Source organism: Oreochromis niloticus, linkage group LG1, assembly GCF_001858045.2.
Source record: "Oreochromis niloticus isolate F11D_XX linkage group LG1, O_niloticus_UMD_NMBU, whole genome shotgun sequence".
Lineage (NCBI taxonomy): Eukaryota > Metazoa > Chordata > Actinopteri > Cichliformes > Cichlidae > Oreochromis > Oreochromis niloticus.
In genome coordinates this window covers 25,406,160-25,431,324 of record NC_031965.2, presented here as the reverse complement: position 1 = coordinate 25,431,324, position 25,165 = coordinate 25,406,160, and the positions used below count along the sequence as shown (strand labels likewise).

The 25,165-nt window shown below is 40.3% G+C and overlaps 1 protein-coding gene across 2 annotated transcripts; it reads left to right on the top strand.

Moving 5' to 3' along the window:
• The first annotated feature begins 2,730 nt into the window (after nt 1-2,730).
• Nucleotides 2,731-23,103, top strand: fam120b (family with sequence similarity 120 member B). 2 transcript variants are annotated; one of them, XM_003454475.5, is made up of 15 exons: nt 2,731-2,890; nt 3,179-3,301; nt 5,329-5,519; nt 5,699-5,832; nt 5,922-6,044; nt 6,137-6,328; nt 7,569-7,833; nt 7,921-8,104; nt 9,443-9,544; nt 9,966-10,138; nt 11,781-11,873; nt 16,780-16,986; nt 17,177-17,324; nt 22,326-22,590; nt 22,664-23,103. In XM_003454475.5, exons 2-15 carry the CDS (start codon nt 3,181-3,183, stop codon nt 22,692-22,694), a joined length of 2,229 nt encoding a protein of 742 aa, XP_003454523.1. In that variant the 5' UTR covers nt 2,731-2,890; nt 3,179-3,180; the 3' UTR covers nt 22,695-23,103. The 2 variants fall into 2 exon arrangements, with proteins under 2 accessions (XP_003454523.1, XP_019214997.2); XM_019359452.2 differs by lacking the exon at nt 22,664-23,103 and adding an exon at nt 21,317-21,425 and having other exon boundaries at nt 22,326-22,573.
• Nucleotides 23,104-25,165: the final 2,062 nt, after the last annotated feature.

Genomic DNA, 25,165 nt, shown 5'->3' with positions numbered 1-25,165 from the left:
ACATATACATTTATCATTTTAACTGGTTCAAACGTCAAAATGTGCCCTTCTATAGAATATCACATAAAAATACTGCCTGCTCCAGTGCTTGTGTTTAAGTAACAGGAAAAGTAAATCAATTAGTAATCAGAAAATAAAGCAATTGTAACCAATTTCACACAACATTTCCAAAGATGACTTGGAAAACGTTTTATTTTTTATCTTATATTTTGTAACATAATGCTAATCATACAATGGGAGAAAGTGTGGTGACAAAGCACTGACAGAAATGTGAAAGTAAAGAAAAAATAACAGTGTGTGTGTGTGTGTGTGTGTGGGTGTGTCTGTGTGTCAGAACATGTGCTGCTATGTAGATATGTGAAGCTCTGTTCACTCCAAATGATTATTATTACTATTATTATTGTAATAATTGGATTGTTGGTTGATTTAAACAAGACATTTGAAGACATTCTCATAATTTTAGGGAATCTTATAAAAACATTTCAGTAACACAAAAATATTTTTCATGAAATATTGCTCACCTTCAGATTTTTTCAAACAATATCTCTTTCATTACACTGAATGGAATTTCATTTGTCTTTTTTTTTGTTGCATTTTTCTTGCATCATTTTACAATAAAAAATGTTTACGATCTTATGGGTGACCACAAAATGTGAGTTACAAATAAATCTACTCCTGAAGACTGTGCAGAAATGGGACAGTGCCTACAAGATGCTGCTATTTGCTGTTTGTTATGTTTGATGTAATGTTTGATTTATAAAGAGCAACCAACCAAACAAACAAACAACCCCTGCTTGCACTTTGAACAAAGTGAACACCCCCCCACCAAAAAAAAAAAAAAAATCCCTCAGAGGAGGGGTTTGCCTTTAGTTTAGAAGCACCCTCCAGCAGCAGCAGGATTAGCCAGGCCAGCTGCCCACAGAGACCATGAGCCCTGGACACTGACATCAGGCGTGACCTTAGAGTGGTGACTATCAGAGACCCTGAGGGGATCTGGACAGCACTGTGTATGAGTGTGTATGAGTGTGTGTGTGTTGTTCATTCAGTTGGACAACTGTTGAGCCTGTATAGATTTGGCCAGCGGTGTTCTTTGTACGAGTGTGTGCGTGCTTGTATGGTCAATTCTTTCCGGGGGTTAACTGCTTATCCAGTACAAATGGGAGGTGTAGGGGTGGGGGCGCAGTTGTGTGCTCCTGGAACATCTGCCTCTGTTTCTCCTGAGTCAAGCTGTGGTCAGGAGAGGAGGGGAGGGGGAGAGGCAACAAGGGGGGAGCAACTGAAGGGGAAAGACATGGAAGCAGAGAAGGGAGAGTCAGCGAAGAAGAACGAGGAAGCTGAAATAATCCAACACGCACAGGCAACAGGTCAAAAACACTGAGTGCTAAAGTGGGACTGGACTGGTTACTGTGTTATTATCTACCTATCTAATTTTGCTATCATGTTTAGGTACTACTAATGGGTTTATTATTGCCCGCTCAGTTCACAACAGTAACAGTAACAGTATACATGTGAGAGAAAATATGGAAAAGTAGAAATGGTCCACCCAATGCTGCTCACAGACTCATTCATTCAAACCTACAACATAAGCCACAGTAACCGGATAATATGAGTATGAGCCAGATTTGATAATACGTCAAGTTTTCTTATAATGATTTTTATGGTTACTTTGACCATTAGAAACAGCAAGTGTGAGAAAGAGATAGTTGAAGCCTGAAAGAGTGAGCAGGTGGATGAATGTGCTGCTTCAGCGCAGTCTCTGTTCCACCACTGCACAAGATAATATTGTTTACACCTGGCCACATAGTTTACTTCAGGTTATGTCACAATAATAACAATAAAGTTAAATTGCATCACGCTCTAAGTTATACATCGATTTGCTAAACCAATGTGAAAATTACAGGCTGATTGGACTATTGTGATATTTAGCTTGATTTTGTGTCAATGATGTAGCTGACATTGTCAGTGATGTAGTATTATTATCTGTGATGTTTGTCTGGTGGCACTCATATCATCACCTTGAGTTACAGGTCATAAACATAGACCTAAACTAAACCCTTGCAATGCTGAGAGTTTAAAAGGTAGCACTTTTCTTCAAACCCACATTCTGAACAATAATCTGCAGCAAAAAGCTACAGACTTTAAAGAAAAATAAAATAAATAAATGAATGAATAAAAAGAGATATGCTGCTGTCATTTTAGCTCCAGGTGCATTTGAGAAAGGTGCCCAGAGCCTGTAGGCCAAGTTCTGGGTGACATCAAAATGCCTTCACAAGCCCAAAGGTCATAACTCTCAAGTGGGTGACTGGAAATGAAAGTGGGCAGATTTACAACACAGCTCCTCCCTCCTTGAAGATTAGGTTTTTGAGGGGGTTTTTTTCTGGAAAGCGTAGATTATTGTCCTCTCAGTCCACAGAGCATCTGGCTGTAGAGCGACAGATGCTGACAGCTGCACTGACGGCCAGCATATGTCCCCTTCTTTTATTCCTGCTCTGGTCACACAATGGAGTGGAAGGTACCGGGGGCGCTTTGTGTGGAGAAGGTAGACCTAATGGCTTTCAGCAAAAGACTGCCCACTCTCCAGGAGAGCAATTAGCCCTCCTCTGATCCTGTCCTGGAGTGAAGTCTTACGAGCCCACACAAACACAAAGGCTCATTCTCATTCATGACATTCAGGATGTTCGCTAGTAAGAAGCGCCGCGCCACGTTTTTATCTTTTTGTCTCTGCACACTCTTTGTTTTAATGAATGCGCGGTGGTCTCCATGCGCCGAGCACGTGCGTTTTGTTTCGTAGCGTGATGACGCCACGCGTAGATTATAGGAAGTAGTTTGAATTTACGCCAAGTAAACACAGCAGGGACCAATGCCGCTCAGTGTCCAGCGACATTTCAAAGTGAGTTTTTTTCTTCTTTTTTTAGCCATGTGAAGCGATACTAGAGCAGTTGTAGTAGTATTTGCTGTGACGTAACATCTGTGATAAGAGTTTGCTGGCAACGGCACGAAACGGGGCTAAAAGCGAAGCTAACAGTTAGCATTCGTGTCAATTCTCATTAAAATCAAGTCCCCACAGTGACGATGTTACACCAAAACAGATCCCCCCGATGAAAAGTTAAAGTACACGCTATTTGGAAAGACGTGAAATGCTTCCTCCCGTAGCTCCCTGTGTGTTTCTGCTCAATAGGAATGGGCGTGAAGGGTCTTCAGTACTTCATGGACCGCTGCTGTCCAGAAGCCTGTGTGACAGTGAACCTGAGAGAGATGGCCAGACAGCAGCAGGCCTCCACAACAGCACCTCACACCAGCAGTTGAGTTTATTTCTGTGTGCAGCCAGTGTGACAGTGGCTCTGTGTCATTCATGAAATGGTAATATTAGTAGACCTCCCAGAAGCTCCGGTTTTCTCCACTGGTTTGCATGATTATGTAAAGTAATGTCAGGAAACAGCTTTTCAGCTCTCAGCTTTTCAGATGTGTGTACAATATTTGGTTTTGTTAACCTGTTAAAGCAGTGGTTCTCTATTTAAGGGTGTTATTTTTTTTGGAGTAGAGCAAAGGTGGAAGATCCAAACACAGACTTCAGAGACAGACTTGAAAAGAAAAAAAGTAACCCTTTATTATGGCTGATAAAGTCCAAAAGCAGAGGAAAAACAGAGTCCTGACATCCAGGCAACCAAATTAAAAATGACAAGGGAGCAGCGAAACGCACAAAGAGACAGCAGTAGGACACAACATAGTTTAACTGAAATATGAGGGGTATAAATACAGACAGAACAAACTGTGGGATATCAAGGAGATTGGAAACAGGTGGGTAACAAGAAACAGGTTAAACGTATCAATGAGACAGCGAAAGTAAAACCAAATACAAGGCACATTGGACAAGAGACAACCAAAAAAACCCAAAACTGGAATAACATAATAATAATGAGCCTATAATAAGCCATAATCACCCTAACTCAGAGATGGAGACTTAGCAAATCCAGGAAGACACCAGGAAATCCAGGCTAGTTAAAAACACAAGTGGGCCATGGATAACCAAACTCCCATACTGCGAAGCAGTACTAATACTACAAAGGTGAATCACTTCTTACCTAGGTAGATCACCATGGTAACTTACACTGCAAACCTAACTTGCTCTGGAGCAAGTCTCAGAATAGAGATCGAGGGGTATAAAAATACCTCTTACTACTGACCAGTCAGTTCCCTGCAAAATAGTGCCACCATTCCTGGAAGATCCCTTGGTCTTCTGTTATATAATTCCACCATTGTGTCTGCTCTTATATTTGAGTCAATTTAAAGTGATCAAAGCCAATGGAAGCTGCAAGGAAAACTGTAACTAAAAACTGACTAAGGACTGAAACACCAACAAGACAGTGATTGGGGAAAAAAGTCATAATAACTTTAATTATTAAAATAAGCCAACTTGCTCCAACATTGCTGGCTTGGAAATCTTCCTATGATTATATATAGAGAGATTTTCTTTTAGCTTTTGGCTGAAGGAAATAGTTTGTTCTGGCTTTTGCCTAATCGTCAGTTTTTAATGTTTAAAAAAAGCAAAATAAAACATCTATTTAAAAAAACTAACAAAAATCTGTGGCTTGTAAACGAGACAGAGAGAACACTACAACAACATGGGTGGTGGACAGGTGCGTGCAGTTTAATGAAAGTACTGCTTCAGCAATGATCCACCAATGCACAAGTAAATACTGTTTACACCTGTTCACAGTGTTTATTTCAGGGCGTGACATGGTAGTAACAATAGTTATTATCATGCTTGTACTTACAGATGTATTTGAAAATGTGTAGTAAAAATTATGGCCTACTGACAGAAAAAATATTTAGCTTAATTTGAAGTACATGTTTTCCTAACAGTAAATTTAATAGTATAGTATTAGTTGTGATATTTTTAGCTGTTTTCTGGTGGTAGTCATATGTACACCGTTGCTTGGTAGTCATAACAGCAGACCTAAACAAAGGTCATGCAATGCTAGGAGTTTAAAAGGTGGCACTTTTCTTTAAACCCATACTTAGTATATGCTATGCCTTTAAGCATGTTTATTCAGTGGATTGTAATACAGTACAATCTAGTTGGTGGAAGCTAAAACAGTGCTTTTAATGGCATTTCTAAAACGAACAGAACAGGACATGTTCATGTTACTTTAAAAATATATTATGAATTTTATATGCTCCTACTTTATTTTCCCTATTGGTTTATTGTGCTAATATATGGATACCCACATCAGCTAGAGCCAAGGCAGACAGTACACAACAGTGATCATTGCCTGGGTTATCATGCAGGTCTGCTGTATGTTACATTTTGATTTCACTTACTTGCAGACCCCACACTTGTTGTGGATGGTATGGCCTGCTTGCGCCACTGGTATTCATGTAAGGACTGGGCATGTGGGGGCCAGTGGAGGGAGTACTTGGATATCCTAAAGAGATGGGTTGAGGCATTTACATCTGCAGGCATCCGACTGGTCTTTTTCTTTGATGGAGTAGTGGAGGAGCAGAAGAGGCAAGAGTGGGTGAGAAAATAACCTTAATAAATAACACCTTGGCAGGTTTCTACATACTTCAAATTGTAAAATTCAGTAGTACAAGAGGTAGTTAAGTCACACAATTTGTTTCAGAAACATCATCAAACTTCATTATATTGGTCTCTTATTTTTGTGTGACTGCAAAAAACCTTGGCTCTGGTCTACAGGTGAAGAGGAGACGCAGAGTGAACGGGGTGATTTCAAAGATATTTCGTCACATAAAAGAGCTTGGAGATCAGCCGGGTAGAGAGCTTTTTTGTCTGCCCTCAGGATTGGCGACATTCACACCCTTTGCTCTCAGGTATGTGTTTGCAAGACAGGACAGAATATATGCACCATGATTATTAAGCCAGTAATTCTAGTTCTTATAGATTTGTTTTTTGTTTACAGGTCGTTAGGTCAGGAAGTGTTTTGCTCAGTGCGGGAGGCAGACTATGAGATTGCCAGCTACGCTCGCCAACATGGCAGCATGGGCATTCTGGGAGAGGATTCAGACTTCATCATATATGACAGGTTTGTAAAGTTAATCTCATAATTGCAGATTGCAGACAAATGTGGTCAAACTGTCTGATTGGAACATTTTGTTTTAACTCTTATCTCTAAAGTGCCCCTTATTTGTCTGTGGCAAAGCTGCGGATAAACAGCCTCACCACTGTCATGTACGACCGACAGAGGCTCTGCCAAACCATTGGACTGGCTGTTACCCAACTACCACTGCTGGCTTGTCTCCTGGGTAATGATGTGGTGTCAGAGGAGAAGATGCGTGATGTCAGGAACAATGCGATGGCAGCTTACAGGTGCATATCTGCATCCGTATTGGCTATATTAATAGAATATTGGATATTTCAGTCTTATTTACTATTAAATCAATGCTATATTTGTTGTTGGCTACATTTAGTTACATAATATACCCTTTTTATGTTAAAGAGTTCCTTGACTTCATTCTCTAAGCTTTTCTTTGACAGATTTTTTTTCAGTGTCTGTTTAAAACATAAACACTTATTAAAAATAATAATAAGTGTGAAACCTGTGGACTTTGAGATCATAAGCATGTTCAAGTTTGTTTTTCCAGTACACGAGCCCTGCACTTAAATGCAAGTTCAACCCACTCAGGTTATCTTTTCCTTATCTTGCTTCACTTGCCCTAACATCAGCAATCAGGCTAACATGACACATGAAAGTGGTAATCCCAAGTTTTCTTAACCTATCTTTGAGCATGTTCACGTGAAAGGGATGGACTTAGCTCCCCTCTAATGGATAAGCCTACAGAGAACAGAGTGACTGATTGTACACAGGATAATAATATAATTTGATAAAAATATTAACATCAACAGAGCTTCAGTAAAAAAAAAGTGCTCTAAAAATGTATGTGGGCTTTATGTAATTTGGTCAGGGAAATTGGAAGAGCTACTATTAATAAAGTCTGGTCTGTTCGAGGCCAGGAAGGAAAGCCGGAAAAATGCAGTCTGTGTGAATGAATGCACTTATCAGTATCACAGCTCTATCATTAACACACGGCTCAGCAACTCTGGCAGATTTCGTTTTGATGATGCAAGTAGAAGAGCAAATATGAAAACAGAATGCATGCATAGACTTACTTTACATTCATATTTGATGTTCGGCACACAGTTATGAACAGTTGTCCAAAATTGATCTAAAATTTCATCCAGCCAACTGTGAAATAAAAAAAGGAATAACATGTGGGAAGACCGTGAGTGGTGATGCTATTTTCAACAGAACTGGTTGTTCAGTGTTTCATACCTGTTGATTCCTTACTGTCAGCTTAACATGCTTCAAAGCAGGTTAGGGCTGCTGCATTAAGTTACCATGGTGAGCCACCTTGGCAACCCTAGAAACGTGAGGTTAAACCTGAAGTTACCTCAATAAGCCCAAATCCTTCGTTATTATACAGAGCTCAGATCAACATGCGGTACCAACTCATCACTCTTTATTTTTGTCTGCAAAGAAAAACACTCATCTTGTTTGGGTTTGTCAATGAGCCAACATAGTTAAAATTCTTCATTTTATTGTTCCCAGGAAAAACAGTCCCGCACCACATTATGGTGCTCCGCAGGGGCAGGTGGTGCTAGCAGTGTCCCAGCTTGTGAGCTCTCTGTGGAGTACAGAGGACGAGGAAACTGAACTGGTCCCACAGTCTCTGAATCTCTCGGCTCCTCGTAGAGAGCTACTGAAGAAAGGCGTTTGCTTATACACACTACCTGGACAGAAACGTCCCGAGCTGTGTGAAATCTCCTCACTTCCCTCTGCTTTTGAAAAATATGTTAGTCCAGAAATCCTAAAGGTATTTTATAGTCATATATGTGATTTTGTTCTTTAGAACTCCCTGCAGACTGGAATAAATGTTTCTTTACTGTGTGGTTTTCCACAGGCATGTAGAGAGAAGCATGCAGCAGCAGAGGGTTTCATGGTTTACACTGTCTTGTGTGTGGGAGTCACTGAGTGTAGTAACACTCTGGAGGATGAGGAGGACACCGAGTTAGTGCCTCAGGCCCTCGTCTACAAGCCCTGCAGACAACTCATCTATGGTCTCCTCCTCCTGCTTGGCCACGATGGTAAAACAGTTAATACATAAGACAATGAGAACAGAAGCATACACGAATGAAAAAAGTCAACAATAAATGCCAAAAACTACAGTTTTTCTAGTGGTGACTTGAGTCTGACTCCAACAGCAATTTAATCCCCATAGACTCCAATGTTAAAATACCCAGAAAAAAACAACATATTATTATCCTATTAGAACTATGCAATGAGTTATTTATTTATTATAATCATTTGGATTTTGCTTAAAAGGTTACAGTGATGCTCACTTTGGCCAAGAGGCGTGTTGATAACCAGTAGGTGTCTATCAGGTCTTACTTTCCCAAATCACCAAACTGGAACTCTGCATTCATATTTGTGCCTTTGGTCTTTTTTTTGGATCAATTCAATGTAATTATCTGATAAATATGGGCTGCTCAGTAATACAGCCTGTCTAAGAAGTCAGGTTTGGTAAATAAAATATTTGTTTGTGACACCCTGTTCAGACAAGCGTAAAGACCAGTCGGTGACCACCTGATAGCCACTGATCGCTAGGGAAAAGTGAATATCCCCCGACTGGTTAGCGAGAGGTTGCGTGCTGTATATTGTGCTGCACTGAGAACCTCCTTGTAAATGCTTTGGTCGTTAGCTGATTGTGCAGTAGTTTGTATGGAAGATACCAACTTAGCTGTAAATTTGCCAGTTTCAGTGTGGCAGTGAAACTTTGAAAAAGTCCCACACAAATCAGAAATCGAGATCTTTTTTTTTCAAAATAAAAGTTTTACCCTTTTGAAACATTTTGTGTTCAATACTAAGGCCCAACTTTTATTTTGAAGGCAAACTGCCTTTGTTTCGTGGTTAGTTTGCAAGCATTTACAGTCGGCAATTTCAGCATCCACCACTGTCGACGTCTTCCATGCTAACTGTGGGCAAGTGCAGCAATCTGCTAGTGACTAAAGCAATCAAAAGGAGGTTTTTGATGCAGGACCCTTTTTGTAACGGATTTCACCTGCCAGTCAGGATATACACTTTTCCTTAGCAACCAGTTACCAGGGGGTTACCGATTGGTCTCTAAGTCTGTATTGTTGAGGTCTCATTTAACATTAATCAGCAGACATCTGGGTCTGAGTGATTTCACAGTGGCTTTGTCTGTCTTCATATATAGTCTGTGGTAGATGCATGTAGATTCTGGCAACATTAAAAATATATCTTCAGTGGAGAGGCAAAGGGATTACGAACCGTGCAGACACACACACGTCAGTGGAGTTTGTGCCGTTAGTTTTTATGTAAAGTGAGGAGAATGATGATGTTCTTTGAAGGAAATCGAGTAAAGCTAATCCAAGCATAACCCTGACAATGTTGTGCTTTTTCAGGAAGGATTGTGGACCCTCCAGCAATCAGGGAATGGTTTGTCTTCCCCGGAAACCCTTTGAAGGAACCTGATATAGTCCACCCTCTCCCAGTCAGCCTGCCATGTACTGTACCTGCTATTTTTCATATACTTATCTCTTTATCTTTGGACACAAAATAAAACGCAATTTCAGTACAGTTACACCACCAATACAAGATTTTATTTGATTTATTTTTTTTATCCCTGAGATGATAAAATGACGACTATGTCCATGATTCTTGGTTTATGCACTATAGGACTAAATTGCTCCCAAATAAGCAGCAACCAAATGAGTCCTGTGGTTATAAATGATTGTTTCCTGGGAATTATGTTTTCTCTGTAATTAAAATCATTGTAGACTAACCCTGAGGCACCAGCGGCTTTAAGACTCACGTTGAAAAGCTGGCTCTGGTTATGTTTAACACATGAAAGAGATTTGTGATATATTGTGCCATATTTTTCCATCTAAAGTCCATAGTATTTTTCTCTTTTGCTCGAATCTGTAGGTGATCAACCCAGTCTGGACTTGTTATGGTTTAGCACGGGTCCTGACGTTTCTGCTCTTCGCCTGACAGCCTTCCTCACGATTTTTGGCTGTCCTGAGTTTTCGGAGCTGTATGGAGTTATTGAAGATGCTCTCCTGGCTGCTCTCTGCCTGGTCACATATTTAGTCCTACAGGTAGTGTAGATGCGTTTATCTGGTAGCGATCAGAGAATGAAAACAGTTAATTAAGTTAATTAAAGTTATTTAAAGAGAAAAAAAGCAGAAATATTTGTATGATTCTCTTGGAAAAGGATGTGATTTAATTATTAATGAATCAATAGCAAATGTAACTTATTTTTATTTTTAAATAGGAAAAAATTGAGGTGCTTTTTGTTTGTTACACATGTTTTACAGTCTTCTCTGGTGTCTTGTTGATCGATTCTGCCCCAAAAATCATAAATATAATATTAACAGCTGTACTTTACAAATGATTGCATCTGCAGCATGATTGGTCTTTCCTCTTTTGGTTGTTATTGGTCAGGGCGCATGTTTGGCTTGGGCTCCGGTTAAGCTGCTAGATGAAAGGGGATGATATCTACAGCTGGCGGTTCATGTAAACAAAGAAATGAAAGACCAAATATGTTTGATGACAGTTTAACGTACGAGTAAGCTTTTGATTTGGGATTTACATCTATAACACGTACACAACAATTATTCTGCTCTTTTGTCACCGTGTGATGTAAAGTCAAACATCGCTTGTTGATGGCTTGGCGGTAACCATTATCATCCACTGGGGGCCCAGTTTAGACACAGACACCGGCCTTTGTAACTTCAGCTCTTACGTCAACAAGTCCTGATAACCATCCAGGGGCTTTGAATAACTCAGGAGACAATTCTCAAACCACCTCAGAACTTGTATTACTGTATTTTGATTGTAAATCTACGAGTGTATCAATCTGAGCTGCTTTTGATCCTGCTGTAATGCCCTGTGATCACTAATTTGTATGTGAAAGAAGCTTTTGGTTTGGGTATTTTGCATTGACGTCTTCTGACTGAGCTTTAACACAACACGGGATCGCGTGACAGGATAACCGTGTGTGCGTCATGTTATAGAAGCGAAACATAAATTATACCTTTTATTAACTGTTTTTCAGAGACACTTGAATCACTTATTAATGCGTTTCTAACAAAGATACATTTTCAAAGAAAAGGCCAGATGTCTTGTTTTTGTGTAACATGTTATTTGTTGTCTTAAAAGTATGCTTCGAGTACTAATTTCTTTTTTCTTTTCTAATACATTTAATACACGCCAACTAAAAAACACCAAAGTTCGGTCATAGCTTTAGAATGATTTAGATAGTAGTAACTTTTTCCTAATGTTTGTCCCATCTTGGAGAGACAGAACTGAATGGTTTGATGCTAAAATCGACAGGCAGCCTTTCAGACTGGTTTTTAGTCAGGCGCTGGCTGGCTGGCAGCGATTTAAATGAATGAAGGCCCTGACAGACAGGACAGTAGCTTGTTAGAAGGAGGCTAGACGAGCAGATGATTAAAGATGAGCAGACAGCATGACAGACAATAGTAGCTGTTGTCTGATCACTGCTGCATTCACATTCCCCTCTCGCTCTTCTATTTAAATAACTTCAGGGTTTGTTTGTTTTGTACACACAACTGGGCAGCCTTGTCTCTGCAGCCGTCATTGTTTCTTTTTGTGTTGACTTGTTGCACAGCGAGCAGACAAAACAAACTGACCCACAAAGAAGACACACTGGGATGTGATTGAACTGGCTAACCATGTATTTTCCCTTGTGTGTTTGGTTTGTGCGCATGTTTTCAGGTACAAACTTTATCTCTAGAAGACGTGGATTCCTACCTGAGTCAAGCTGTGTGTCTGAGACTGAAATCCTCTCAGGAGCTTCAACAGATCGAGGTCTGTCACAAACGCATTTAGATAATGTGTAAAAGATGCCTTTGATATTTTATAGTTGTTTTCAGATTTTCACCCCCACGTTTTCTTAACGGTGAAGCCAAACATTGTGTATCCCCGCTGCAAGAAGACAATGTTCGCTGACGTTTACAGTAAACAAAGTCCTCTTGTGGTAAACACAGCTCTGAAAATGTTTCCATTAATAGAAAGTGAAGAGAAAGTGGGGAGAAAACATAAATAAGCTGCTGATTGACGGTCTTTCCAAGAAAGCATACAACAACCTTGAAAAAATAAGCAGTTATGATAAACTGCAGGGTGTTTTTGTTGTTGGAAATAGAAATTTTGAACCATATTTTTAAAATCCAGTCGTCAGGAATGTCTTAAAAGCACACATACACTGGTGGATATTTATTCTTTTTTGCATTTCTGTGCAATTAAATTTATATAAAGTGTTTATACTTGCTTAGCTAACAAGTTAATTGTCCAGGATTTTTAAAGTTTGCTTTCATTGTTTAGTTTTGAAACTATGAAAGCCACTTGGTTTGGCCAGCTTTATTTTTTTGCATTTTAATTGGAAGGCTTGCAGAGTAGGTGGAGGAAACGCATGAAAAGAGGTCCTCAACATAGCACAGAGGACATTGTGGTTAGGTAGTATGAACCCGACCCACAAGTGTCACACCAGAAACACTTTCATTTTTAAAATCCTCTCCCTGATTCTCATTTACCCAGGATTGTCTTAAGATCTAAACTTGTTTTTCAAAGACTCGCATCCCCAAAGCAGCATCATTATGCAGAAATTAAAGAAAACCGAACCTGTTATTGCTAATCTCCAGCTCCTTATTCTCCACAGCGCCAGAGTTAAAATAATCCATGCCTGTCTTGGACTAGCCCTGGGTTCAGCCCCCTGTGTCTGAAGTACATATAATAATATCCCCTCTCTTTGACATCATACACAGCCAAAGCATTCAGAGCAGTGTGTAGTGTGAGGTTTTAGCTCACAGGGATTATTTGTACACACACTCACATCATCGTTTGAAACTTTAGGCATGTTTAATTCCAGCATCCACCATTGAAATGTTATAAATACACTATATGGATAAAAGTAATGGGCCACTTACACATTACACCTACAGGAGATTTATGGCATCTCATTCTAAATCCATAGGCATCAGTAAGGAGTTTATCCCATTTTGCAGCTCTTACACATTCCACTCTTTTGGAAAGGCTTTCTGCAAGATTTTGGAGTGTGTCTGTGGGAATTTCCCCCCATTCAACCAGAAGAAAATTGATTAGGTCAGACAATGGTGTTGGACGAGAGGTCCTGCTCGTAATATCTGTTCTACTAAAGGTGTTCAATGGGCTTGAGGACAGGAGTCTGTGTGGCCTAGTCATGTCTTCATGAACCTTGCTTGTCCACCGTCCATCAAACTTTATACTGGGCACAGTGCAGTCAGACAGGTAACGTTCTCCTGGCATTCACCAAAGAAGATGCCAGATAAAAACGTGTGATTTGTCACTCCACAGAACACATTTCCACTGTTCTAGTGTTCAGTAGCTGAGTGCTGTACAGCACTGCATCCTATGCTTGGCATTGTGCTTGGAGATGAAGCTCCTGCTGCACAGTTGTTGTGCTGATGTTAATGCAAGATGACAGACGGTCAGACACAAGAATGACAAATCACTCTGTTCGAGGGCATTTTTGCTTGATTCTTCTTGTCACATTTATTGTTTAAAGAGTTTTCTTATTGTTTATTAGAAATATCCACCATTGTAACAGTGAGTACATGGCATACTGCACAGGAAAAGCAAAATAGTTTAAATTTGAGATGATTAAGAACGATACTTTTTTAGATAAGATTGGTATAAAAACAGAGTGAACCAAAGTCCTCATCGGACATGTATTAACAAGGCAGTGGATACTACTACTGTATAATTTCAGTCTTTAGTGAAGGGGCATCGTGGGACTTGTGCGTTCTCACAGATGCGAGCGTCTGAGAGTCAGCTGTGCATTTCCATTCTCTGGGAAAACGACCGTTGTGTTTGCTGCCTCTTTGTAGCCCCATTTATTTTTACTGCTTAATTACCATACTTATGTCTAGTAATTTGTATTTGTGCTGCTCATCTGTTTTCTACACAATAATTAGGGCTGGGCGTTGATTTGAATATGTCGTACAGGAGAGGTTCAGAGCTGCAGGAGGGGTTTTAACTGAGTGACTAGTGTACGGATTAAATATGCACATAAACACACACAAATTGTTATTGATGTGTGTATGGTATTCATTTTTGCAAGTTCATATCTCTGTGTGGGTTTGCACAGTTTACAGACAGCTACAGATTCACATACATCACACATCACAGCAGGAGGTAAAAATCACAAAGATTTTCTTTATTAAATGATTAATTTATGAGAGAGAAGTGTTTGTTTGTGAAAAAGTGTCACGCAGTGTGTGTGTAGGAGAGAGGGGCTGTGGGTCATAGGTTTTTGGATGCGTCGGTTGTGTTGCAACATTCCTCCCCATGGGACAGTGATTTTGGCGTGTGTGTGTTTGTGTGTGCGACAGAGAGAGTAAGCTGGCGACAGTCGCCTGTCTGTCCTGGCTGACGCTCACCACATGGAGCTATTTACACCATGCACACTCCGCCCCACTGGACACACACATGCACACACAGATTTCTGTCTTTGTCTCTCTGTCTTTTGTGTGTGTGTGTGTGTGTTCTCATGTTCTTATCCTTTTTGCACTCGAACACTCTTTCTCTCTCCCTCGTGTTGCTCTGTATCTCTTTTCCTTCTTTGTGTCTGTGTGTGCCTTCAGGCTTGTGTGTCTGTCCAGTGTTTCATTGTTTTCAGAAGGTGAAGCTGTGTTTGACTGGAAGCAGGTGGCAGGCAGGGATGAGTGTATGTGTGTGTCTGTGTACACGTAATCACTGTTATCAGTGCTATCTGCCAGAGGGACAGGTGAGAGCAGACACACACACAGAACATCTGCCTGCTGTTACAATCAGCTTGCGCTCCACTTCTTCATCCTCCTCTTATTCATTATTTTTTTCCCGCAGTTTGTTTTTGTTCTCTCAGTTACACAAAACAGCTGTAAGATATATCATAATTTTGCCTGATTTTTTTTATTATTTACTCAGGAGAATCTTATCTTTATTAGGGCATTTACAGCACTGTGCAAAAGTCTTGAGTGCATCAATTATTTATGTTTTGCTTCCAAGGAGACAGACTTTCTAGAATTTTTATTAAGTGGTGTTACAAAGTTTTCCTTTGGACATTGGCTGCTTTTTCTTAAAATTTCAGTCCAGCCCTCTGGCTGTTTCCAGAGGAATGGCTTTTATTTTGTTTTCAATGACCTACGAATCATTCAAGCATAAGAAGTTGTGCAACTCAAAGGATGAACCAATGTGTCTACACACAGAAGACAACTTACCAAAAAAACAATTTTTAATAGTATCTTTAGCCGCTTTGATACCAGTAGCCTGTCAAAAAAGATAATTTATTCCAGTTTGTTTTGTTTTTTAAAAATAACACATAACAGTTTGACAAACATAAGAATAATCAATAAGCTGATTCCCAAAGATCTGCTAGCAGAAGAGTTGGCATATCTGAGCCTGATGTGCAAAACAATTGAGGAAACCAAACAAGTGGAACGCAAAAGGAATTGCTGCAGTATCGTAAATGACCTGAAGGTCATGCCTTTAAGAAACTGAAAAATTTAGCAAATACCTGAGAGGTGCATTTGGCTCTTCAGCTGATACATCTAGTGTCTACTGAAGTATCACCAGAAATGACTTGATGCATGCTTGGTGGAGCATGCAACTTCCAGATGAACAGAATCAAATTTCTTGGATTTCATCAGAAATGGTCTCAGTGCAGGAAGGGAAGCAGGAAAGAAAGGCTGAGGCATGCCCAGCGTTTAAACATTATTGATGCAGTGTGGGCTCATCCTGACAGAAAAGGGCAGCCAAAATCCAAAAAAGGAGCTTTGAATGTCCTTCAAGCCCGGAGACCTGGCTGCACGTATTTCCCAATCTTCTAGCTAAATATAAACAAATGAGGCAAGGGTGAAGACTTTTGAAAAGTAAATGGGGAGATTTACTCTTGTTTGCTGCAGTATAAGAGCAGGTTCACTCTGAGATATCTTTCCTGTTTTCATTTTACTTTGTTCATCCTCATCATTCACAATGTCATCAAGCATAGTTACATCCAGGAAAAAAATGTAATCATGGTCTTAGTTTAAAAGCCAATTTGAGTCCAACTAAGCAAAGAAGTTTCACCATCACATGCAGCCAACAAATAGGAAGATATACAGAGATGCTTCACTGTCATCTGGCAGTGAGCAAGAGGAAACCAAGTGAAGTAACAGTGAAGTGGGTGGCCTGAGTAGTATTTAATTTTCTGATTTATGAGTCAGTGCAGAGCAGATAAGTTTGTGCAAATTGGGGTTGGGAGACAACAATGTTCAGGAATTTGTTGCGGGCGGTGACGCTAAACACATTGAAGGAACAGATGGCTCTGTGCAGCAGGACTTTTAAATCCGCTGCAGTTCAGAAAAAGACACTAATGCGACAATCAGTGCTGCAGTTGATCTCAGTTTATATTTATCTATTGATTTTAGCATCAATTGACAGTCAAAGAGCGATTAAAAGCTCTTAAATACTAGACAGGTGATTTTTGCATTAAAAAAGGGAAATAATCAACAGCAAACAAGTCTCTCTTTGAGCTGAAAAAAAAATCTACTCCTACATGTGGTGAGCTCAAAGTCAACCCACTGGAAGGATTGTAAAGAGTTGTGTTTGTGTCATCTGTATCTATAAGGTGACTGACAATGGCCTGTACCAAAATATTTGATTTTACTTTAAAGAAGTTACACAGTCTAAATTTACAACCAAATTATTTTTTTGTTTTCAGCTGCCTTTCTTTTCGAGTCGTGCGGTGCAGTTGGGATCTCTGTACGTCCGAGGGCTGAGCCACCTGCTGGGTGCTAACTGTGCCAGCGGCTGCCCGCTGCCCAGCGCTGCTCTAATGCCCTGGCACAGCTTCGATGGACGGCTGTTCCACTCAAAGTACCTGCTGGCACACAGCGGCACAGAGAAAGCTGAGCTGCTGGATCACGATGTGAGTGGAGATGGGACAAGAAAAATGGGGCATTTATGAATGCGTCAAGACTTCAGAGGGAGAAAGAAGTGACTTCTTATTCCAGCTAGTCTGGTTTTGCTTCTGTTTATTAATTCAAATGAATGTCTTTGGTAGTGACAAGTAACTTAATCTGTGGGTGTGTAATCTTACGTTTGTCTCTTTCTCCCAGTCGTCCAGCCTGTCTCTGTTCCTCCAGTTAAGGGAGAAACTTACAGAAACCTGCAGCAAGAGAGGCAGAGTCCTGCAGTCCAGACCCAACGCACCACAGTCACGTCCTAAAACCACAACACAAACCGGATACAGAGACAGACACTCAGGTGAGACACACACACTTGATACCTGCTTTTAGCTGATTATCTCTGTACATGTGAATACTGGCTTGTCACTTAAAGTTTCCATCAACTCTTTCTCTTCTTTAGGACCTTTTGGTACAAAGTTTCCCTGTAAACATGTTGCTTAATTTGTCCGAAGCATAAAAAATGATATGAATATGCATTCTGCATGTTCAGATGATGATGGTTTAAGTTGCTTTGTCTCTTTTTGTGCTGGTCTATAGTTTTAGTATTTCTTAACACTTTAGCTTTATTTGTCAGCTTTCCAAACACTTAGTCTGCTCTGAAAGTGATAATCGAAGAGTTAAAATCAAACGGAAATGCGCACTTGGCCTTGTTCTGTGCTGTTATATCACAGCAGAATACAAACCATAGAAAGTACACTGATGTTGGTTGCGCTGGCTCACAGAACAGCTGATGTGGTGTGCACGCTAAAACACGAGATCCAGAAAGTCGTTCCAAAATATTTGTTATGACAATGATGATTTAGTAGATTTAACAGATGAACGCATGGATGATTTTTTCAACACATTCAAATGAGAACAAAACAAAATTACAATTTAGGGCCAAATCAAGTCACAGTGCTTTCATGCTACTGAAAGGACTGAATAGATTAGAATATCAACTTACGTCACTAATGCATCCACCATCGTAGGATTTCTATTTATTTAAAGTTGATACAGAGCTCTGGTGTAACTACTATACATTTAAGTCAGGACATATCTATTTACATTGCATGGCAATCAGATTTAATGTTAAACAGTCTTCTTAACTTACAAGTTCTTTGTTCTCAGTCTTTTGGTTAAGAGGTTAAAGGCCTACCAGGCCAAAGGTGTGGAGTTGTGCTGTGTGCTGGTGTAGAAAAGTTGATTTTAACACAAATGGAGCTTCCTATGCCTTTCCTTGTTTGTGCATTACACATGGGCTTCTACTGTCAACATACGCATGAGTAATGCCTCTGGGCTGAAAGCTCATGATGTAAAAGAGAGCAGATATCCTCACTATGATCATCTCATCTCTGGATGTGAGCACAAAAGCATTTTTTCATCTGCTGTTTAAACCTTGTGTTAATGAGGAGCAGCAAATCAGAAGAATTGGCTTAAAGGTAGAAGCGCTAAAGTGGTTTCAGGGAGAACTGAGAAGCTACGCTGAGATACAGTACAAAATAATTTAGGGGTGTTTAAATTGCTTCTCTAGACAGTCCTGGGATAGAAATGTGGGGAAATAAATTATTGTAATAAGTCGTCGACTTTTTTTGCCCTTACCATTCACTTTGTGTGTTGTTTTCGTGCTGTATAATTTTGCTCCCATTTGAGCCACGACTCTTTGGAAAAAGATGTTTGATCTAAAGACCATCCTAAATGAGGATCAGAAAGAGAAAACCCTTCTGACTGAATATTACAGTGTTTCTGGTGTGCTCTGGTAACCTCGTGGTTCAGATGCATACCATCTAACCATAATGTCCTCTGTGCTATGCTGGGGACCTTTGTTGCACATCAGACCAATTTTCTTTTCATGTGTTTCCCGTATCTGCATCTACTCTGGAAACAAAACAAAAAAGAAAAGAAAAGAAAGAAGCCCCAAAAAGAGATGCCACGATGTCGCTATTATTTTTTACGCTTCAGTTGTTTTTATATTTTAAGCTAATCACTGTCCAAAAGTACCGAGTGCTGAAGAGGCCCCTAGTGATCCGATGGGTGCAATCTGTCTGCGAGCTCACATGAAAAACTAATAAAAAATCCTCCTGGAGCTGAACAGAGAAGCATCATTTTAATCTGACAGTTGATCTGCGGTTGTAGTTCTTTGGGCCCCTCATGGAACCACATTACCCAGAGGGCCATGGTGTAATGAGCTCCATGTGTGCTGCGGCCTCATCACATACCGCCGTGCTCATTTACACGCACACACACACACACACACGCTTGGATCCGAGACTTGCTTTGTCAGTGCACTAGTAATAGTGGGTTTCTGTTTATAGGCTGGGAGAGCTCTATTTTAAGACTCACAACAACTGATTACAGACTCCTCTCGTCTGTCTCTCTCCTCTTTCTGCTCCCCTTCCCCTCAGTTGTTCCCCTCTGTTTTACTTTTTCTATTCATCATCTTAACTTCTATCAGTGGGGTAGTTTTCCTCCAGCTTCCAGACTCTTCAAAACCCTTTGCTGTTTCTTGAACCTTTTACACACCTCCTGTTTTGTCATGAAGGACTATTAATGCGTCTTTATATGACGGTCTTGACTGCAGTGTGCAGGCTGTAGGCCAACTTCACCTCTTGCCTGGAGTTTGCAGACCCCATCACAAAAGGCGACTTAGCGGGAGCTTATGAAATGTGAACCCGCAGTTTCTCTTCAACCCTGTGACTTATAAACCTTTTGCGACCGTTGCGCTGCATGCCATATTGGCGCAGATCCTCCAGTTTGCGCCGAACTGTCTGCTTTCTGCCCAAGTCAACCCTTGTGGGTCTCATGAGGATGTTTCTGGTTTTATAGATGGAAGGCTATACACTCTTTATACCTCAGTGTTTCATTTCTGCCAGACACAGACACCGATCATTACTACAGAGCTGTGGGGAAATGAGTGTGTGTGTGTGTGTGTGTGTATGTGTGTGTATGTGTGTGTGTGTGTGTGTGTGTGTGTGTGTGTGTGTGTGTGTGTGAGCCGCAGAGAGAGTATGCATGTGCGTGAGAGTAGCGGTGGCGCTATGTGGTATCGTTGAGGACCCGGGTTTGGTTTTTGTTTGAATCAGGCCTGATGTTTAGTCTCCTCAGCAAATATCTCCTCAGCCCGCCTGCCCTCGCAATTACACTCCGGCAGTGAATCCAGTGTAGCTCTTCTTCCACGTCTCTCCACCTTCTATCTGTTCAAAAAGACAAGATGTAATTGTAAACAACCTTATTTTCATACATTCTTATCAGAGCTGCACCTATTTGCAATAAAATATTTACCCTAACCTCTAATGTTTCCCTTCTTTAGTTCCTCCTTTTTTCTGCAAGACATAAAACACCTTTAAAAAGATTGTGGTCCTTGTGGCCTCGCTGACGCATTACTCTGGTGCTCATGGCATGTGTTACATACTCTTTTTCTGCACCTTCACACTCAGGCACTGGATGGATGTGAAGATGGCGGTCTGATTCAGCCAAACGCGCTTTTGGTAAACTCTAAAGTTGGACTTGATGTTTTATTTTAAGCACTTTGTAATTGGCTTAAAACGTTCCACATCTGTCAGAGTTTCTTAAGTGGAAGGCAAGTCCCAGGCTTCTGTGAATCCAACAATAGATTTTAATGGCAGCTGAACACACCCAGAGAAACTGTTCCTGCCAGCAGATCAATTTCATAATCAGTCGTGCAGCAATAAAAAGCTGCTTTTGGGATGTTTTGTTATTTGTAAGGAAAGCTGTATAAACTCTCAGTGCGATGAAAGTATTCTGTCCTATCATAATTCGGCTGTCGACACAGTTAATGCAGACTTGATGATTGTGTGCGTCCTGTCTGAAATTTTTAATTTTTGCTGTTTTGTGGGCTGTTGTCACATAATTGTGGGAAGACTTGAAAGGCAAGATGGATATCTGTGTATGTTAGAGAGAGGACGAGATGAATGTTGATACTGTTTGAACTGATTAACATTTACATTTAAGACTGCTGATTTTAAGCATTAGTCAAAGTTATTGTCATTTACTGGTTTCAGTAAAGTCCTATCACAGACTCTAAATAAACTCTTATTAAACCACAGAATGTATATAAACGATCGTAGTCTCTGGATCTGAAAAAAAAAAGCCATTACCAAGGAGCTCCTCCTCTCAGTCTAATTGTATAGAAGTCTACGAGTAAATGGCCCTCCTCCTCATGACACTTTCCTCATGAGTTTATGGTCTCAATAAACTCTTTTAAAGTATTTTTAGTACAACATGATGTTTCTTTTGTGGTCCCATTTATTTATTTATTTGTTTTATTTGAGTTTTTCCTCTTTTATGTGATAGAACAGTGGAGATTAGACAGGAAAACTGGGAGAGGGGGAAGACATGCAGTGAGACTCAAACCTTTTCAGCTGCTTTCAGCCTTGCGGTACATGCTCACCTGCTCCACCAGGTGAGTTAAACTGGTGCCAAAATTGTCATGTTAATTTAAATGTCAGGTGGCAGGCGCAGACTGGACGTCACTTTGACGGTGGCGTAAGGATAATTGTGGTCTGCTTTCAATTTGGCACAGTTAGCCTTAGGATACCTGGAGAACTTGGGCTTGTCTTGTAATCTGGATAACTTTGATACCAGGCTCAGTTGAGTTGCTTTATATCTGCCAGTATCAAAGAGAACCATGATATTAAAAATTAAGTATCATGCTAATGTAGCTCATATAATATTCTAATAAAAATATTTGTTGTACATCTTTTGTACAGTCATGGAGTCATAAAGACTCTCTGGACCTTTCTGCACTCTTATTTTAAGCTCTTATTCATTTGCTAAAAACACACAGCTTACTTATTTCTAAACTATTTTCTACACTAGACATCCAATCACTTCATTTAAGTGATTGCTTTAATCATATAGAGAAAATCTGATATGGTGATTGGCTCCCAAAACACATATGGTTAGCCTGAGTGACCCAGGGTGGAGTCAGATGTCCAGCCTGCTACCATATAAGAAGGTAAGACGTCAGCAGCTGAAATGTGTACCTCATGGCTTCAAAAGAGTGCATCATGTCACTGTGGGCTCATCCATTTTTTGGATACAGTCTGTGAATTATAAAATGAGGTAAACGGCAACTGTTTCGATTTGGTCAAAACAACATAAATGGTGATAAAATGCCAGGGTTTTGTTAATGCCTTTCGGTGACCAAGAATCATTCGAAGCAATTTAATGAATTAATAACTCGCACATTCAAAGGTGTTAAACCTCCAAAAACTCTGGACTGAATGTGTCTAAAACCAGTTTGCTGCATTTTTGAATGTTACAGAAGCACGGTGTACAGAGATTTGTGTCTTACCCTCAGGTTGGGCTCCCAGTGGTGGTACGTGTTGGAGGGAAAGAGGGGAGACGACGGGTGGGCATCGGCGTGGACGGGGATGGAGGGAGCGAGAGGAAGAAACAGAAGCTCAAAGAGAATATGAAAGCACAGACGGGCCGTGGGCGAGAGGAGGACACAGAGGAGGAGGTCGTCCTGACCACCACGATCGAGGAAATCAGAACACAAGACGCCCTCCGAAGCCCAGGGGTCGAGCGTATAACAACAGAGGGAAATACCAGCTGGCTCCGAGGTAGCAGCAGAATATGGCACAAAAATGTCAGTTTACAGTTTCCTCTTCTCTAACTCATCTCCTCTCCTCTCAGATGGCCGCAACCTCCGGCTCCAGGAATGTAACTCGACAAGGATTAGAGGGGAGGACTTTGGCAGTTAAGAGGATGGGAAAGACACGGTGAAAGAAGAGGAGGAATCTAATTTCTCTGAACAAACTGCTTAGTGAATGAGCTGTCAGGAGTGTTTGTCCAAAGGATGCAGGAGGTAAATGAATGGGGATTTAGAGAGGGAGGAATGAAGAGGTTTGGAATGTGTCTGACGTTTCATTTGTCAGTTTAGTCCGTCACCAGCCTCCGCTTAATCTCAGGAAAACCTGTTTTACTATTACACAAAATGAACAGCATCAAGCCATCAAACAAGCAGTAAATGAGACGCTTCCATCTTACATCTCAGAAGGTGGATTAACAGGTAACCCTTGAGGCTGTTTTTATGTCTTATCTCAAACAATAAAAAGGCGAAGATCTTAAAAGCTGTTTGTGTACAGTGCCTTAATCCTTTCAAAGGAATGGGATTAACTAGAGAAACAGTAATACTGGTATCAAATATCAAATGAGATGGGACATCAGTGGCACACGGCTTCATACAGTTCAGTAATGGGATACCATAGGTGAGGTGTGAGAAACAAAGCAAGGCCACTGGAGTGGCTGTTTTTAAGACATGCCACTTCTGTTGGTTTGCTCTAAAGGTTATTAATGGAGAAATATGGAAACGTCTTGGAGACGCTTTAGAAAAGTGGGTTGTAGCAAAGCAAAGGTCTTGACAGTCGTGTGATTCTTTAATCAGATTTAAATTTCTCTTAATGCCAGCATGGTTTTCCAGTTTTAGACCTTGTGTACGTAGGATTTAACAAATGACCCGTGAACATGAACCTGCAATTTGTTCTAAAGATCTCAGGGCTGCTGGTGCTCCTCTGTGACATCACTGCACTGTGGTGAAGCTGACCTCTCAGGGCTTATTTGCACCACTTAGGAACAGCTTAAAGTATTTTCCACTCAGTGAGAATACCATCATCAGTACTGAGTGTGTGCAGATCAAATTGCTGTTGCATCTGTGTGTGTGTGTGTGTGTGTGTGTGTGTGTGTGTGTGTGTGTGTGTGTGTGTTAAGTTGTTGAGGAATGTATAGTCAGCTTGCCCACCTTCCTGTAGGACCATAATTGTTGTAAAACCTAGCAGAGAGGAAAAGGATGCAGAGAAAGTTCCCCAGGCCTGAGTGCTCTCATTCCTGTGTGTGAGCATTCATGTGCTCATAAGCAGAGCATAAAAGAAGTGTGATGTTACTCAGTAAATGGAAACAAATGGAGGGAAATCAAAGTATAGATACACAATCTCAATCCACTTCATATTCAGATTACTACTGTGAGCAGTGTGTTTTAAAGGAACCGACTGATGGTAATAAAGGTGCGATGAATTGGGCTACCTTGTTTTAAAGCCTATGGGACATATGGGTCAAAGATTATGTGTACATACACAAGAAACCTTAGTCAAAAGAATCAGAGGACTGCCCCCAAATTTCAAAACCTTTGGGTCTTGCATGTGGGCTACATCGGAGATGTCAAACACAAGGCCCGGGGACCAGAACTGGCCCAGCACAGAGATCAATCTGGCCCACTGAACAATATAAATCTTATGAATTTAACTTTATTTTAATAGGTTTTACATCTTTTCCTCCCTCATGGCCATCTGTCAGTACACCAAAGTAATTAAGTAAACGATTAAATGAAAGACCAAAGCCTTTTCTTTTTTTACTATCTACAATAGAAATGTATGGGTTTTTTACAATGTGTCCCAAGTGGGAAAAAAAAGCTATTTTCTGTGAATTAAAAACTTTCAGCTTTATAATTGCAGAACAGTCTGGGCAATGAGCTACTAGAAATAATGCTATTAATGTAATTTTACACATTCATTTCTTACAATTTTAGCCCAACTAGTCAGACTAATTTCTTTCTTTAATACAGCAGCGTTTCTTTATCAGAAAGAAAAACTGAGACATAAAGTATAAATTGCACTTCTTTATCTTATGATATCTCAGGAGGTAAATCTGTAGTTAAACTTCTTTACATTGATGGAGGGAGTTTCATTGGTGCGACTCATTTAAAATCAAAGTGGGCCTCGTGTGTTTCACAATGTAAAACGAGTTTGACATCCCTGGAGTTAAACTAAGACAACAGAAAAGAAAGAAGTTGAAGAGGATAATGTATGAACCAAATCCTTCTTGGCCTGCAAATAAATGTGTGCCTTCATGCATTGACAGTGCTGTGATTTCTGTTTTTTATTTTTGCATATTTTTCAAACTTAAATGTCTCAGAGCCATCCATCCATCCATTTTCTTCTTCTTCTTTAATATTAGTCAAAGGCAACCCAACTAAATGCAAAATGCAGTTTTTAAAATGATGATTAAGGCAAAAAAAAAAAAGCTATTCAAAATTTCCCTCCTTGTTAAATCATGAATTAACTGTGATTAATCACATGTTAATGAGTTTAATTTCACTAGTCACACTCAGGCCTGATTACTGAGAGACCTCATGAGTCAAGA

Bases quoted from the DNA above. Each gene is read 5' to 3' on its own strand.
- fam120b (XM_003454475.5), top strand. From the start codon at position 3,181: ATGGGCGTGAAGGGTCTTCAGTACTTCATGGACCGCTGCTGTCCAGAA. The intron at 6,329-7,568 runs GTGCATATCTGC...TATTGTTCCCAG, and splicing joins AATGCGATGGCAGCTTACAG to GAAAAACAGTCCCGCACCAC. The intron at 7,834-7,920 runs GTATTTTATAGT...GGTTTTCCACAG, and splicing joins TTAGTCCAGAAATCCTAAAG to GCATGTAGAGAGAAGCATGC.